The sequence below is a fragment of the Eumetopias jubatus genome, unplaced genomic scaffold (genome assembly GCF_037043125.1).
Source record: "Eumetopias jubatus isolate StellerSeaLion01/CBP00866 unplaced genomic scaffold, mEumJub1_p1.0 scaffold_8, whole genome shotgun sequence".
Lineage (NCBI taxonomy): Eukaryota > Metazoa > Chordata > Mammalia > Carnivora > Otariidae > Eumetopias > Eumetopias jubatus.
The window spans coordinates 11,995,738-12,013,909 of NW_028274814.1; the positions used below are offsets into that span (position 1 = coordinate 11,995,738).

Genomic DNA, 18,172 nt, shown 5'->3' on the forward strand with positions numbered 1-18,172 from the left:
CCAGCATCAATGATACTGGCAAATTTTTTTTACCAGCTAAAAACAACGTCTTTAAAATTCTGAGGGCAAAATTACTTTAAACCTATATTCTGACAATCAATCATGCACAAAGACATGTTTTCAGACATGGGAAGACTTAGAAATTTTACTTAGAAAGTACCTGAAATGCTTAGAAAGTATTTGAAATTATACTCCACAGGATGAAAAAATAAGAATTCTAGAAATAAGAGGACCTGCATCCAACACAGAGTTGGATCCAAAATTCCAATAATTTGAAAAGATTTCCATGATGGTTATTCTGCAGAAGACCTAAAGCAACTTGTACAAATTATGGGACTCCAACAAGAATGCCTTCAACAAAAATGTGAACTTTTCTTTAACAAATAGTATGATTGATTAAAAAGTTAGATAATCTTAGAAATAAGCAAAATATATGGTTGTTTTTTATTTCTTTAATATGAAAAAGGAAAGCAGATGGCAATTCCAAAGGCAGGGAAGCATTATGTGAGAAGTCTCCAGGCAGACATATGTAAACTAGAGGTAGCATGGTTTTGAGCAGTTGGTCTAGAGAGAGATAATCCATTGGTCCTTGAAATTTGGAACATTTTGAAAATGCACAGATTCAGTTATTCAAGGTTCATTTCTTAGAGGCAATGAACAGACAAAGCACAGACTTTTTTTTTTTTTTGGTTTTTTACTGCAGTGACAGGTTATAAATGCCACCATCTTCAATTATCTAAAAATACAGGAATAGCAAGAGAAGTAGGAGGATAAAGAAAGAAAAGTAAAAAATAGAAGATGCTATTTTAAATTTATGGATGCAAAAATCAAGGTAACCAGTAGAAAAATTTTAAATATAATTAATGAAAAAAGGAAGAGAATAGGGAAAGGGAAATATGAAATATAAAAAGCTAAATCCAACATTTGTCACATTTTAGAAGCTAATGATGATTATTTTACTTCCTAAAACCCATAATCCCTATTTTCCATTGTTACCGTTCCTCATTAGAGATACATTCCTACCTATAACAAAATCTACCTCCAAATTCACACCCAAATGTTTGTGGTCTTTCTCCTGGCTTTTCCAATCTCAGCTCCATGCCTTATGCCTCTCCACTGGCAGATTTTCAGGCAGCCCCTGACCTCTACATCTTAGACCTCACCATAAAGGACAAGGAGTGTCAGGAAATGGCAAATGACAAGACCTGCCAGCTACCAGCTTGAGAGAAATCAGGGACCCGCAGGATGTCATTCCAAGCATGCTGGTAAGGAAGAAAAAAAAAATGCTTTGCCCATGAGTTAACCTATTGTGCCTCTGCCCTTACTCTCCTGCTGTCTGCGTCTGGAAAATGCTTCCCTTACAGGTTTGAACTAGAGAGCAAGAAAAGCAACCAACTTATTTTTGCAAGAAATTTTGGATTTTTTATTTCTACCTCCCTTGCCTCTCAAATTCCAATTTATTCATTCACACTTGAGAATGGAGCAACTAGAAATAGCTATTCTTTGACTGAAATCTCATCAGAGAGACTGGAAAAACTCAAGCTCCTAGAGCTAAGGGAGGCTGTGGCAAGAAGGCCAAGACTGAAAGGAAGAAAGAGAAAAAGGCACCAAAATAAAATAAGAACACTACAATAAAACCATCCAAGGGAAAACAATGAAAATGTATTTACAATTTACAGATTGCTATGGGGTAGAAATTTTTTTTTAATTTTATTTATTTGAGAGAGAGTATGAGCAGGGGGGAGGGACGGAGGGAGAGGGAGAAGCAGGCTCCCCGCTGAGCTGAGCAGGGAGCCCGACACAGGGCTCCATCCCAGGACCCTGAGATCATGACCTGAGGTGAAAGCAGACACTTAACGACTGAGCCGCCCTGGGGCCCCTGGGGTAGAAATTTTTAAAGTACTTAATACGTTTCTGTATTACCACAATATTTTAATGACTTATTGAACACCTGCGTATCTTACTCTCATTTTTTATGTCATTACACACTTCTCAGTACATTCTAGTAACACTTTTCTTTCTGTTCTTGAAGCTATTCTATTCTGTTTCTATTCTTGAAGCTCATTCCTGCCTCAAGGCCTTTGCTCTCACTATTTCCTATTCAGAACATGATTACCTCAACTTGTTCCATGGCTGTCTCTTTCTTATCCTCCGTTTCTTAACTCAAAGGTCTTTCCTGACCACCCTATTTAATGCAACCCACCTTACCTCTCAGCTATTCTTTATCTCATTATCTATTCATATCCTTATAGCACTTGTTTCTATCAAGAATTATTTATTATATTTATTTTGCTTGCTGATCATCTATCTCCTCCCACCCCCACAAAAAAAAATCCATGAGGACAGGGACTTTTATCTGTCATTTTCACTATTATATCCCCAGCATCTATAGTCCTAGCCAGTCACATGTTACATACCCTATAATGTTTCTTAAAAGAATAGTACATTCCATACATTATCCTAAACTCTTTATTTATATGATTGTTTACTCTTTTTTTTTTTAAAGATTTTATCTATTTATTTGACAGAGAGAGACACAGTGAGAGAGGGAACACAAGCAGGGGGAGTGGGAGAGGGAGAAGCAGGCTTCCCGCCGAGCAGGGAGCCCGATGCAGGGCTCGATCCCAGGACCTTGGGATCATGACCTGAGCCGAAGGCAGACACTTAACGACTGAGCCACCTAGGTGCCCCATGATTGTTTACTCTTTACAACAATGAGAGGTACTCTACACCCTTTCAAGATGAAGACATAGAGTGAAGTAACTTCCCCAGTGTCACACAGTAAACAAAAGTGGAAGTTCGTGGATTCAAGTGTAGATTTATAATCCCAAAACCCTTCCTCCTAGCCATACTGCCTCCCTGAAATATGCAAGGCAATTTCAAGAGGCACTGAATGTAGGAAGTCATAAAATGTGGTCCTTGCATTTGAAGGCCATGTAGAACTAGTTGGGGAAATAGGACTTTTACATAAAGAGACAAACAATAATAACAAGAAGCAGCTACTTTCATGCTAGCCCCTATCTTAAAGGTGTGAAAACAAAGAACCTGAAATAAAGAGAGGGAGATATACCATAATACTCAGTGGCCCACCATTCCAAGGCTTAGTACCTGTGATCTCTCTGCCTTCATAAAAAACCTGCTATTCATTCTATCCCTACCAATAGCATCATTCACAATATTGGATTGCCAAATTTTGGGGGTATCTAAAGCTGAAGGTGCTAAGCATTTACAATTTTTAATTTTTGTTCTTAAAATCTTGGGAAATGGATTATATGTTTTTAACTTTATAAAACACTGCTTGCTTTTTCCCAAGTTTGTCCTTAAAGACCAATTGCTTCTGAATTTTAAAGGCTTTGTATTTAATATAGACTTCTGAACCTATCCTCAGATTATCTCATTCACATGGTCTGGGGAGGGCCTAGGAACATATTATCAGGCTTTTCAGGTGATCCTGATACTCAGCCAGGTTGAGATCAGTGAATAATGAGTATGAATTAACCTTTATTTGATGACTCGAGGTGTTTTTATTTGTGCGTATGATTTGTGCAAGTGATGGTCACTTCCCTGGGTCTCAATTTCCTCACCTGTAAAAGTAACAATAAATTGGATTATATGATCTCTAAAATCGTTTTGACTTCTAAAATTCTAATTCTTCAAAAAGGAGCTTTCCCAGCACATTGACTAAAACTTGCTTCTTTAAAGAATGCCCTCACCACCCCCACACAGGTATTTTCTTTTCCAAAATGCATGTTTTATTGAGAAACTTTAAATATAAAACATTTAACCATAGAAATAGTAAAACCGTGTTAGTAACAAATTCTGCAAATAGTTTGCCAAGTTTTTCTTTTTGAGCCCTGATGACACATAAATGTAAATTAATATTCCATTGATCCATCAAAATTTTGCAGTTCTCATTTGTATCAGGTTCTATATATGAAATGATCTTATATCCCAAACAAGCAAATGAATAAGTAAATAGAAACATGATCTGACAGACTCATACAAGCATACACATACATATACACATACATACAAAACCCTTGAAATAAAGAGCCCCAGAATAACATGTTTATATGCCTTCTCTCTATACCAGCAGCTTTCAACCAAAGGTATTTTTGCCCTCAAGGTGATATTTGGCAATGTTTGTAGACATTTTTGATTATGACAGTGGGCAAGGAGGTTGCTACCGGCATCTACTAGGAGTCCAGAGGTGCTGCTAAACATCTTAAAACAAACAAAACGGCCCCCACAAGAAAGGATTATCTGGCCTGAAATGTCAATGAAGCCTAGGATGAGAAACCCTGCTCTATGCAATGGTCTGGGCATCAAATAAGGGAAAGCCAAACTCTTCACTCAGGCAGCTACCTAGAAAAAAAGAAAAAACACTCACCTCCACAGTTCCATTTAAATCTCTTTAATCAAAATAATAATAAATAAATAAAATAAAAATAAATCTCTTTAACCAAAACTAATTACATGACTACACGGTGAAGTTTTTATTTCCACCCTGAAACGTCTAAGCCCTTTAGAAAAGAAAGATCTATTTTTGGTCTTTAAGTGGTCTTTTATTCTCACTGTCCTAGGCATTTTCCTGCAGAATGAGTGAAATGCTTCACCATATGATGCAGGAAAGCTTTTGATAATCCTTACCCCACCTAATCTGAAAATAAAAGTTTCTGCAACTTCTGGCCCAGTATTTTGTATATTTCACACTCATTGATAAGAAATGTGGGGGTGCCTGGCTGGCCCAGCTGGTAGAGCTTCCGACTCTTGATCTCAGGGTTGTGAGTTCGAGCCCACATTAGGTGTAGAGATTACTTAGAAATAAAATCTTAAGAAAAAAAATAAATGTTCCATGTTTTAGGATAGCTTGTCTTTTTAAACAAAATTATTATGAAGACAAATAGCAATCTAATTTATATGTAGCAGTGATGTCTAGATTTTGTGTTTCCATATATGTGTATTTTGCTACATCTTGATAACTTACAGATGATAATAGATCTTTATAGTTGGAGAGATCTTGGAATTTATTTTCTCATTTCCTAATATATCAAATATAACATGCCATTAATTAAAAGATATGATATTATATTGCATACCATTAAAAGGAAATGTATGCCAATTGGAAATCACATGCTCTCAATCCTAAGCCAGATCTTAAGTTAAGAGACATCAAAATGGGGGAAAAGTGCATCTTAGAATTGATAAAATACATTATACTATATTACCTTTTTCTCTTTCTCAGATAAAAGCCGTGTGTCATTCTATGAAGTTTCTTTCATACTCTGGTTTCTCTTCAGATCACATAAATCTTTCACCTTTTTCTATGAAAGTTCTTCCATAATAATGTAAAAAGGCATATCCATGGGACAAAACACATAAATGGTGAGAAAACTAGGTTAAAGAAATAAAGCAAAATCTTATGTAATTCTAAGTTTCCTTTTAAATTATAGGTGCACTGGGTACTTTGCTAATTAGACAGAATTTTTTAAAAATTCTATGTTGTCTTGTTATAGTTTTTAACTGGGGGAAAGTTATAACAGGTATTATAATGAATAAAAATTAACTGGATTTCAATTAATTAGAAGTAATAATTAACCATGTAAAAGAGAGAGAGAGAGAGAGACTGCCTTCTTTGACAGGAAAGTAGGTAATTTTTGTTTGGGAAAAATGACCTTGGGGTCAGACCACTTAAGCTAATTCTGTGTTTTCTATAAATTCTACCTGTAATGATGGTGATGAAACTAGATATATCCTGTAATTGCTTTGAGGCCCTATAATATCCTTTGATACAAAAAAGAAAGTTCATCATGGCTCCTATACTAAGCTTGGCATTGTAGAAAAGGGTGGGGAGAAACCTGAGAAAGACTTTTAACTGAAGAAGTATCTCATAGAACAACCTATCCACCTAAATATTTTTATAGGGTTTTTTTTCCTGAAGGAAAAAGGACTTGTTGAATGAGTATATGCCAGAGAAACTAGAAATTGCACATAGGAATGTTTTTTTTTTTGTTTTGTTTTGTTTTTTACTAAAAGCTGAAAAGCAAATAAGGCTAAAGACCAGGAGAAGTTCCTCCATCCCCACCCCAGTGCATATGCCAAAGATGTGGACAAGAGCTTAATAACACTATTGGTTGCAAATTCTCCAAGCATAGCCTCAGTACCAGTGTGCTGCCTATTTGTGCAATAGTGGCCATCAAGCTGCCAAAGTTATCAAAATCCCAGTGTACTCTTTTAGTAATTCTGCTAAAATAACCCTGTAAATAGCAATCCAGAACCGAAGAGAGAAAATAAACAAGGCCCTAATGCTCAGTACCAACCAAGTGCAACTTAACGTCAACAACATACTTCTTGGCATCGCAATATATTACAATATAATCATAAAACACAGTGTGGGTTGGAAAAGGGTAGCCATAAAACCCTGAACAGTGGACACCAAACTGCTGCCTTTCTGAAATTGAAAGTAAAATTGGACTTAGAAGTTGAGGCTCTGAAATCAGTCTAATGAGGGCATCAGTGCCCTCTCCAGAGGGCAGGCACATAATCTTATTTATTTAGCAGTCTCAGAAATCCCATTTCTGCTTCCAAATGCATATTCTACAAAATGGCAAGTAATGCCGTGCCACTGCTCCATGACAACAAATAGCCCTTTTTGAAATTTTAAAATTAGCCAACTACAGAAGTAAATTGATGGTGGGTTATTGTTAAGAGTAGGTAAGGAGTTTCAAAATGCCTAAACATTGGTTATCTTGAGGGAGGTTACACGGGTATACTGACGCCCCTGATTTAGAAATCTGCAAAATAGCTTCATGTTGCCTTTGAGTAAAATCGGGATCTTTCAAGACCTGGAACATCAGATCCTGATTATTCTTATTTTGAAATGGCATTCCTCCCCTCCAAAAAAAAAAAGAGAGAGAGAGAAATGGTGGTCTCATTTCCACTAGCATATATACTTAGTATACATAGAGAGTATATTCTATGAATAAATGACTATGATAAAAACATACATTGGATATATATGAACATGATCTGCATTTAAATATTATATTAACTGTTTTCAGCATTATAATCAAAAGCTCAAAAGTTAAAGTAATATGTTTAGTTAGGTACATAATCATAGACTTTTAGGGTTATAAGGAGCCCTACAGGTCACCTAAGACCAACTCCCTCAATTTACAGATAAAGAAACTGAGGATTAGAAAGGCAACCACTGCCCATGGTTACACCATGAGTCAAAGATATGGTCCAGCTGGTGCCAACATCTTCTGTCTCCAAGACCCATGTTTCCACCCTGATCCACTGTCATTACAAATCTTCACAATAATTAGGGAAGAAACAAAACCATCATATGAATTATAAATTACTATTAATCACATGACTTTAATTCAGCTAAACTAAGAAAGTTTATATCTGAGGTAAGTATTCGGGAAGCCAGAAGCTACAATACAAAATACTTACTGAACTTTCTGTGTGATCACAGTTCTTCATTTAGTCGTTACAGAATCCCAAAGGAGATGTACTTTACTATTCACGGTTTACCGATTAAATAATTGAGACTCAAAAATCTCAGTAGCAGAAGTTCATCTAAAAACTCTTTGATCTATAACCCAGGTAAGCATCTCTTTGCTGTTTCTATAGGTAACCTCTTCACTATCATTACCCACAAGAGAGACCTAGGATATGTTTAGCTTGGAGCAAAATGGTTATTTCCCTTATACTGTGAAGTGCCCTCTTCTGTTGAAAGCAGAGATCTGTTCCAAAATCACTGTGGAGGTTTATGTGAAGGAGAGAGAGTGAAGTGACCCCTCAGGAGTCAGCAAATCAGTGATATCGATGTTTGTTGCATTAGTTTCTAAAAAGGGGTTTCCACACTATTGTGATCTTTCCTTCATTGCCCTATTGCTTTTTTTTTTTTTTTTACCAACATCAGGTCTGACATTCACATGGTTTCCTCTTCTTCTGCATGTTACTTCCCCAGCAACATCATTTCCACAACGCACTGCACTTATGTGTATCAGCCCTGTTTCCAAAGCCTACTTGTTGACAATCTGGATAGACCAATTAAGAATGTGTAGAACAAAGGGTTATAAAGGTATTTGGATAGCATCAAGTCCATGCCCATTAATTATGCAGAAGCTGATTTCCAGACAGGTAATACAGCCAGTCAGAGACAAAACTGGGACTTGAGGCAAAGTTCTGTCAAGTCTAATATTCTTCCTACTACACAACATGCTTGATTTTATGATTAGCCTAAAAATTTTAAGCGTATATGACTTATTTGGGCCAAATATATTATTTCAAGTCATTACCATGTTATGTTTTTTTAATAACAAGGTGAAAACAAAGTTGGCAATCAAGAGATAGCAGCATAAGGTAGTAGAAAGACAATATAAGCTTCATAGCAGGATAGCTTTAAATTTGATTTGGGTTCCCTAATTCACTAGCTATGTTATGTTGGGCAGGTTGCTTAACCTTTCTGAAGCTGTAACTACCTGAGAGTACAAAGAATTAGAGCAGTGGTATGTATAAAGCATCTGACATATAGTAGGTGCTCAATATATATGGGTTTCCGCTAATTCTAACCTACCACAAAAGAGCTGTGCCACTCAAGCAAGTTCCTTTAGGCCTTTGGGTCTTGTCTCCTCCATTGCAAATTGAGAAGATGAAAGAAACCAAATGAATTCCTATGTCCCTTTTAGCTCAACAAAAAATAATTAGTTCCCAAAGGTTCCTTTGCTTTAACTTCAACACTTAAGTACCTTATATCCATCCTAAGCACTGAACAGTACCAACTACCACCAGGAAGATATCTATGATTTCAGCAGAATGGAATCCAACTCCATATCACTTTAAGTTCCACAAAGAAAAATAACAATGCAAAACCAAGGGACTTAAAGGAAAATTTCTACAAAGACATCACAAACCTAATGTAATAAATATAAACAACTGAGGATATAGTTAAATTATTACTCTCTCTTTTGCTGAGTTGGAAGATGAGAACTAAAATATTTATGCTATATAACAAATGACCTAAGAGACATTTGATTAGAGTAATGCCATTTTTTGAAAAAAATGAGTAATAAATTTCTCTTCCTATGTGAGTCTTTTTTTAAAAGATTTATTTATTTATTATTGGGGGGGGAGCACCAGGAGAGTCAAGCAGACTCCCTGCTAAGTGCAGAGCCCAACACAAGGCTCAATCCCATGACCCTGAGATCATGACCTGAGCAAAAGCAAGAGTGGGGAGGCCCAATGGATTGAGACAGCACCCCCCAATGTGAGTCTTAAACTAGGCTTTGAAATTTAAGATACTTTTATCATTTGGAAACCGAGGGGAATAAAATTTACTCTGAGAGGTATTTTACAGTCACATTAATATAAGAAAGTGGTTAACCATGTTCTCACACTACTTTCGAATTTCATGTTTGGGACTTACGTTCTCTAAAAAATAAAATATAATTTAAATGCTTCAATCTTATAAACAAGACCTGAGAAAATACTAACTGATCTTAAATGACAATTTTAACTACAAAGTTTTTCTTCCTTTTCTCTTCCATAAGAAAATTATCAATGTGATTTTCATTACAGATAAGGCTTTTTGCAAATAACATTGTGGATGTTCAAAATACATTTAAAATCATATATAGAGCTCTTTTTTTAAGGTTCTTTTTTAAGATTTTATTTATTTATTTGACAGAGAGAGACACAGCGAGAGAGGGAACACAAGCAGGGGGAGTGGGAGAGGGAGAAGCAGGCTTCCCACTGAGCAGGGAGCCCGATGCGAGGCTCGATCCCAGGACCCTGGGATCATAACCTGAGCTGAAGGCAGTTTCTTAACAACTGAGCCACCCAGGCACCCCCCATATGAAGAGCTGTTAATCATGGTTTCCCAAAAATTCATTTGAGGTTTGCCCTGTACCGTGCCTGTACAGTATTATTCACCTATATTATAGAATTTTAGAATGTACATCTTAGATCATAAAACACCACCACCATCAACAACAACAACAACAAAAAACCTTTGCCTCATATGAGTAGGAAGAGACAGGAAAGACCCATTTAAATATTATCTCAAATGTGTGAAATAAACAATATAGTATTTTTTAATTCAACCACTGTGTTCTATGAGCTGATTCTTTTTTTGTCCTAAAATGTGATGACAAGTAAACTCTATTCCCCAGCATGCACTGTATGCAAAGGTTAAGAGAGCCACAGAAATATGATTTAGGTCTATACGTATCAAGCATAGTGTGAACCAGAGATAGAAGGCCTGGATCCTGCTTTTGTCATTACTATAAAATTGATTTGTGATTTGGACAAGTCACTTCACCTTTTTAGTTCTGTCTCTTTACCTATGAAACAACAGGAGGAACCACCTGATCTCTTTAAGATTTCTTCCAGTTCCTATAATTAACATCTGTGCAAATCCTCAGTACAGCATTTGAGGGGCATGAGACATGGGGCAAAGCACTCACAGGAGTGCACTTACTCTGCTCTCCATACATACTGCGAGGATGAACCAGCTTTTCAGAGAGCCAAATACTAAATGGCCTGGCTTCATGCCTTGGCTAAAGAACACCATTGATGACTATGAAAGCACTTAAAGAAACTCAGCCAGAGGAAACAAACCACTTTCTGAATGTAGTCCAAAAAGTAGGTAGGGGGCATGTAAGCCCTCACAACCTCAGACCCTTTGTGTCCTTGGCCTTTCATCCTGGCTGGCAGAAGGCACTGAGTTTATTTAGGTGACTCACGCTTTCTTAGCCTTAAGAGAAATTATTCTGAAAATGAATGGCTCTCCTCCCTGATCCCGCATCTGACCCTTAAAAATACATATATTTTTATGCAGCAGCTATACTATATGCAGCATTCTTAGAACACCTTCATAAAATAGAGTTCAGCATAGTGACTAAAAGTATGAAAGGGGCTCAAATCCTGGCTCTACTACTTACCTGCTGTGGGATCTCAGGAAAAAAAGCTTAACCTCTCCCTGCTTCAGGTTCCTTTTCTGTAAAATAGGGAAACTAATAAAACCTAACTCATAGAGTTGTGACAATTAAGTAAGATAATGCATGCAAAGCAGTTACCACAGAATCTGACAGAAAGTAAATGTTATAGATACGTAGATAGATGATAGATACACAGATAACAGATGATAGATTAATCCTGGGAACTGGGTCTCCCTAAAAACACTTATCCGAAGGCCACAAACAATTTGCTGGCAGTGAATGGCATCTGCTGATCTTTCCTCTTCTGAGCAAACAACATGGCAAAGGCTCAAAGCTCGGCTCACCTCTTACTAATAGGATCCTGCAGAAATCAGGAGGAAATGAGATTATCCTGAAAGCAGGAAAGAGTTACTCTGGTTTAAGACAGGGTCTTTAAAAGAGATAGAAACACATGCAGACATGCACACATGCACACACACACACACACACACACATTTAATATAGTCATACAGAATCAGAGAAAGTGTTTTTGTTTGTTTGTTTGTTTGTTTTTGTATATGCATTCTCAAGTGTGGCTGGCATTAAAAGCTACAAAATTTTATAGCTAGATGGCTCCCTGGAGACCATCTAGTTCAACTCCCTCACTTGGTAGGTAAGTAGCTGAGGCCCAGAGAGGTTAAGCAACTTACTGGGGGACATCCAGCTGTAAATGACAGTGCCAAGACAAGCTTTCTGATTTCCCCTTTTGCCCGCCCAGTACTCAGCCTGGTATCTTTCAAAAGCTCAGCACACTGTCCTTGTTGTGCCAAACAGAGCATTAAGGTGCATGCACACACACCCTCTCAGGTTTCTCACTTTTAAGTTCCCAAAAAGTACAGAAGCAACCTCAACCACCAAGACCTTCTTGCCAGAGCCTCCCATCATGGAAACTGAGGAGGATCCCAGTCAATCTGTGGCCCTCTCCCAGGCTGTCTTTGGAGTTTCTACTCTTCCCTTTGCGTTCCTTCCTCACAACCATTCTAAAGTGCTATTTCTTAGACATTCCTCACCAAAAAGGTCAGGCATGTCTCAGGACAGAAATTGCCCCTGCTAATTTGCAAATTCTTCATCTCCCCACAAATGCTATACTTTTAGACACAGGAAATACAGAAGAACTGTGATTAAATTTCCAAAAAGCTCCCCCAGTGAATTCAGTCAGAACTAATGCCGCCCTCCCTAAGATAACTCACTCAGGTTCACTTATAAAGTGTGTGAGTAGGTGAAGGACTGGAGAACCCTCAGGTACGCCTGACACAGAGAACAGGAGGAAGAGGGGAAGAGGGAGACGGGAAGGAGGAGGAGCACACTGACCAAACTGCAAAGTCTGGATCCTGGAAACAGCCAAGCTGCTGAGACTGACTCACTGCTGAGGGGATAGAACTGCAGAGGGGATGTACTGTGTTAATCATACGCCCTCTGGTAACTAACAGCGGACTGGTGCCCCGAACTACACATATAGGAAGCAGGCAGAGGCTATCCCTAAGTGGCATAAATGAGGAACTCTGTCTTCCTCTTTTTTCTCTCCTCCCTTTTCTCTCATCCAGTGCTGGCCACTCCATGCCTGGCGGGCACACCCAAGCTCTCCAGCTTCCCTCAAATCACCCCCAGACTGGGAACTCCCCTCCCTGATCTCCTGAGGGTTTAAAAGGAGTGTAGGGCATCAGACATTTCAACTCTGCCAAATGCTCACCAGTCCCTTGCCCCTTGCAGGGAAACTGATCTGACAGAAGATTTCACTGAGCTGAAAAAGGTAGGGCGCTTCTTGTCTCTAAGCACAGGCGCCGGCGAAAGGTGTCCCTCAGCCTCCCACCCTCTGCTTTGAGGGTGGGAGGCATTAAGTGTCCCAGCCAAGTGTTCCTTCCCCAAGGTGAAACCAGAAGGAAGGCTTTGCTTTTGCCTTTTTCCCACTTCCTACCTGAATTCCGGGACCAGGTTAGGCTGCAACCCGTAGAAAGCAGCGGACAGAGTGACCAGCCACCCAGGCTTGTAACTCCCGTTCTCGCACTCCAGATAAGGCGGAGACCACTTGACGTGGCTCTTGTCCCCGCCAAGCCCGTCCCTGCGCCGCCAGCTATGGCCCAGGCTCCGGGGCCCCTGATTGGAGCCGCGGCGGTGTAAGTGGGTCCTCCACTTGCGCCGCAGGCCGTGGAACCACTCGGTCTCCAGCGTGGCGTTGGCCAGGTGGTGTGCCGAGGAGGACAGGTCCTGGAGCAGGATGCGGCTCTCTTCGCGGGTGGCCTGGAGGAAAACCTGCGGGGCCGGTGCGGACAGCGACTCGGTGCTGAAGGTGATGGCTGCCCGGGAAATGCTGGGCTCGCCCTCCAGGAGACTCTGCACCAGTGCCTGGTACCACTCCAGGTCGTCCTGCAAGTTCTGCTCCCTCGACTTATTGCTCTGCAGCATCATGTTGAGGAAGTTAGTGGCGTGTGTCAGCGTGTCCAGCGCCCCGTGCAAGGAAGGATGGGAGCTGGCCAGGGCTGACGACTTCCCCGGCAGGCCCGCCAACTCGTAGCGGCCGGAGCAGTTGGCTCGCTTCAGCTGGTGGGAGTCCCCGGTGTAGAGGTAAGAGGCCACGTCCATGGGCACCTCCTCGGCGAGTTTCTGCGCCAAGATGGTGCCGTCGGTGGAGCGGCTCCAGGGAGCCGAGGGGTCCGAGGCAGAGGCTCGAGCCGGCTGCTGGGCGTGCTGCTTCAGCCTCAGGGTTCTCTCACGAGGGGAATCCAGCCGTCCCAGAGGGTCGCGGCTGGTGCTAACAGTTCCCAATCCCAGATGAGCGAGCAGGAGGCAGAAGAGTAAGGGATAAGCCATGGCTCCCATCTGCTTCGCAGACACGAGAGGAGGTAACGGGAGACACTTTTTTAAAAATTTGGTCGTCAGTTTATCAACAGTAAGACTTTTACTAGGAGTCGGCTCCCTTCTCCAGATGGCACCCAGTCGAAAGGGACTTTAAAATAAGAGTGTTTCGGAATTGGCCCGGCTGGTTAAGCTACCGTCACAGGAAATCAAATCACCTGTGGCAACGCCGGCTGCACCCGCTCCATAATGGGTCGGCTCGGGATTACGCACCTCACAGCCTTGAGCAGAACAGGTCACATCCCCTCTCGCTCCCGGCGGCTATAGTTAGCCTGCTTACGTCTTTCTGCTCAGCAGCTTCCACCGTCGCTCTCATTGAGGTGTTTTCAAGAGCTGCTGCTGCTGCTGCCGCCGCGGCCGCCAAAGACGCTGCTCCATCATCTCACCCGTGGCAGGTCGTTCCCGCCTCCCGGCGCTGGCTCCTCCTCGTTCGCTTCGTCCGGAGGCACGGAGTGCGCGCACACAGATCCGCACCGCGAGCGCAGGACTGAGTCCCGGAGAGCGAAGATTTCTTTTAAGACGTTTGTCTCTCTGGAGTTTATAGGACCAGGCAACTGGTTAATTGGAGCCCTCAGGTCTGGCCACAAACCACACTCCTGTCTCCCCCTGCTCTGGAGGAAAGCCGGTTTAAAGAGGCAGCTTGGCCGCAACCAAACCCTTGAGGGACAGCCCCAAGCCGTCTTGTTCTCTGTTTGGTCGGCTCCTCTGTCAATCAGCCGACTGCCATTTGTTGGGCTGGGGCGGGAGCTGTCCAGTGCTGAACCCGAGGCGGCACGGAAGAGGCGCAGGAGGAGGCGGTGGCTCGGGATGCAGCAGCGCGGAGTCCTTTCACCCACTCGCGTTCCCTGATGACTCGGAAACCCGAGGGGGTGGGGGAGGGGTGGGCGGGAGTGAAGGGAGAAGCAGCGCGTTTGTGGCTCAGAGAGAAGGAAACTTGGATGTACTGAAGAGGAAGGTGTTGGCGTCTTGCATGCTTAGTTAAATCAGCCTTTTCTTTTGCCTGGAAAAGAGGGAGAAAGGAGTTTTCATTTCTGACTTAAATCGAAGGGGAGGGACGTAGGATGGAGACGTGTCCTCCCGAGCATCTGCTCATTTTGGGCAAATTATCAAATCCTCCTCCTTATTGTCGGTTAAAGAAATGATTAATACCGACTTGCCGAGGTCTTAGCTATGAGGGAGTAATGGAGACATCTACCGGCTGAGCTTCAAGAAAAAAAAAAAAATACCATATTTAAGGAACCTCTGCCTGAAAGGGAGCCCGGTTGGAGGGGAACCTGTGAAAGTGTATGGAAGTGAATATGTGAAGGGAGAGACATGTACTAGGGGTAGGACTCAGATGTGAGAGAATGAGAATGACTGAGACTGTATTGAGTGAGGAGGGAAGTCATTCTGACTGGGAGTTTCTAGAGTTAATGGGTGTAAGAACTAAGATATCCAGTTACCTATAGGTTGGGATATCCCAGCAGAAAAAAGAAGAGATACAGAATATTAATATATATAATAATAATTAGCTGAATAATATGCCAAGGCCCCCCCCATTGTTGGGAAATCCTTTAACAGAGTCTAATTGTTTTACTTGAAACTTTAAGGATGTCTTCTGATATTCTGAAAATATTAATTACTACTGGATATGTAGTGTTTTATGCATCTCCACTTTCCATAGGCACCTCTGTTTTCAAATTCCCCAAGAAAGATACAAATAATCCCAAATTCATTTCAGTTCCCAGCCAACAAAAATGTTGCTGGTGGCGTTTTGAGATAGCACGGCTTAGATTTACTTTATCATTTCATTTCATTCTCCCTATTGAGAAAATACGTGAGCACTGAAATGTAAGTTCCAAAGAGGAAATGGTTGTCTGTATTGGTCACTATAATGTCTTGAGCACCTGGAACACACAGAACTGCCTGGTACATAGTAGGTTCTCACTAAATATTTGCTATATTAATGAATGAACCAGAAGATCATGATGATGAAGCTAATTATTTAAAAATTCATATCCTTACCTAAGAAGAAAAGTCTGCCTGATATGCCAGTGACAAGGACTTTTGGAATGAAACATAGTAATGAGTTTTCCAAACTACAGCATATGGTCTTCAAGTGAATTTTTATAACTATGCAAAGAATGGTTACTAGATTTATACTTATTTACAAGTAGATTTAATGTTCACATCCGGCTTTTTGTTTAAATTTTGCTTTGCAGTGTGTACTCCTTTGCTAAATAAATGTCATTCCAGTTTAATGCTCTACTATAGCATATGTGGCAGTAATAACAGGAGGAGTTTCTGTTTGTTTAATATATCAGAGTATGCAATATGATTTTCAATCTACATAACCAGCAAAGGACTGAAATGTAATTTCCTCATTAATGGATATTCTTAGAAAACATACACAATTTATTAACAGTTCTTTAAAATTGTCCAGTATGGCATTTAAAAAAAGAGGATATAATTTTATTAGTAGGTCCCTCTATAAGTAATTAAATGACTGAGCATAATTAAAAGATTTGTGTTCTGGTACCAACATTCTTCTAAACAAGATTTATGATCACTGGCAAGACATTTAAAGTTTCTGTGTCTTAGGACAGCCAGCCAGCCCTCCCCTAGCTAACATCTATCAAGAAAAGAGCACAAAAATAAGCACAAAAAGGCTTCTGCAATTTTAGCATTTCCTTTAGTGGTTCACCTTCAGTCTATACTGCCAAATAACTGAAGTAGACTAGTTGGGTCTAGAACAGCACTGCCAAAAATAGAAATATAATGTGAGCCACAAATGTGATTCATATATATAATCTTAAATGTTCCAGTAGCACATTTAAAAAGTAAAAGAAAAAAGTAAAATTAATTTTAATAATACATTTTATTTAGCCCAATATGTCCAAAATAATATTTCAATAAGTAAATAATATAACAATCATTAGTGAGATATTTTACATTTTTATACTAAATATTCAAAATCCAGTGTATATTTTACACCCACAACACATGGCATTTCACACTAGTCACATTTCCAGTGCTCAATAACCACTTGTGACCAGAAGCTACCATAGAATACAAGCTCAAGAAGATAGTACATTGTGGTCCTGAATGTTCTAGAAAGCCTAGGTACACACAAGATGAGGTACCATGGTCCAAATGCTCTAGGAGGTCTGGTCCATTTAATAAGTTTGAAGTCAAGGTAACCGAGTAGTAGACAACCCTTTGTCAATGTCAGTGTCCATCAATGAAGGAAATAATCCAAAAGAGGTTTTTATAAGAGACCAAGATTTAACACATATTCATACATCTCTAAACAAATTACAAAATTCCACACCAACTCACAAAGACATCATTCACTCAACAGGTGTTGATTGAGCTTCTACTATTTATCAGTCATTAGGTTTGCTATTGTCTGCACAATAGACACATGGACCTTACAATCAAGTATGTAGAGAGAGGGATAATAAAAAAGCAAACAAAATAAGAAATTACATATAGTGGTAAGTGCCATGAAGAAATAAACACTGTAAAGTGATAAAACCTGCAGGGTATGGGGGCAGGGACCTCTTATATAAGCAAATAAAGAAAAGAAAGACTTCTATGAAAAGGTAACAATTGAGCTGAGACTTCAAGAATGAGGAGCAGTTAACTAGGTGGTAGATCATAGTGAACTAGCTAAAGGTAAAATGGAAAGAAACTTACTTCAGTTAGAGGGAGTAATATATGAGTACACTAAGACTACAAATATTCCATTCTTGACAGGAAAGAGGGCTGGAAGAAAATAACTTCAATAACCCGAAGTTCATATGTAATATACCAAGTACAAACAATTGAGACAAAAAGAAAATCATTTTATAAAATAATCAAGTGATTCTGGAATGAATAGCACCCACCCCCTACCCCCACCACCACACCAATTAAGTGAATGTAATTTGTACATATAGATAAATACCCCTGTGTGGCCTCAAAATTAAGAATGAAGTTGTCCAAAAACATGTTGATACCATGTAGAAGCTTGACCGTAATAGAACAATGCATACAAGACCCGTCAGCCCTCTGCAAAAAGGCCCGAAGCTTTTTCATCACAGCCTGAGAAGCCAATCTAATTGCCTGAGAATGATGAAATGTGCACTGATGAAAAAGCAATATGCAATGGAGTCATGAGTTATTAGTCATATGTCTGATTTACCAATATTATAAAAAAGATGTGATGTCTGCATATCTTTTGTGTGTGTGTGTGTGTGTGTGTGTGTGATGTTTGCATATCTTTAAGGAAAAGTAATTAAAGGAGGTCAAAAACTGCTGAAACCAGATTTTATGTGAGCAGTATAGCTAGAGTTATTTTAAAAAAATTT

The 18,172-nt window shown here is 39.9% G+C and overlaps 1 protein-coding gene across 3 annotated transcripts in view; it reads right to left on the bottom strand.

The window, feature by feature from the left end:
- Nucleotides 1-13,805, bottom strand: part of GPR158 (G protein-coupled receptor 158) — a 434,263-nt gene extending 420,458 nt beyond the window's left edge. For all 3 annotated transcript variants that reach the window (XM_088025524.1, XM_088025523.1, XM_088025522.1), the window contains exon 1: nt 12,904-13,805. In XM_088025524.1, the coding sequence (XP_087881650.1) occupies nt 12,904-13,805 (902 nt within the window). The remainder of the gene's footprint in view (nt 1-12,903) is intronic.
- Between the last annotated feature and the right edge of the window lie 4,367 nt (nt 13,806-18,172).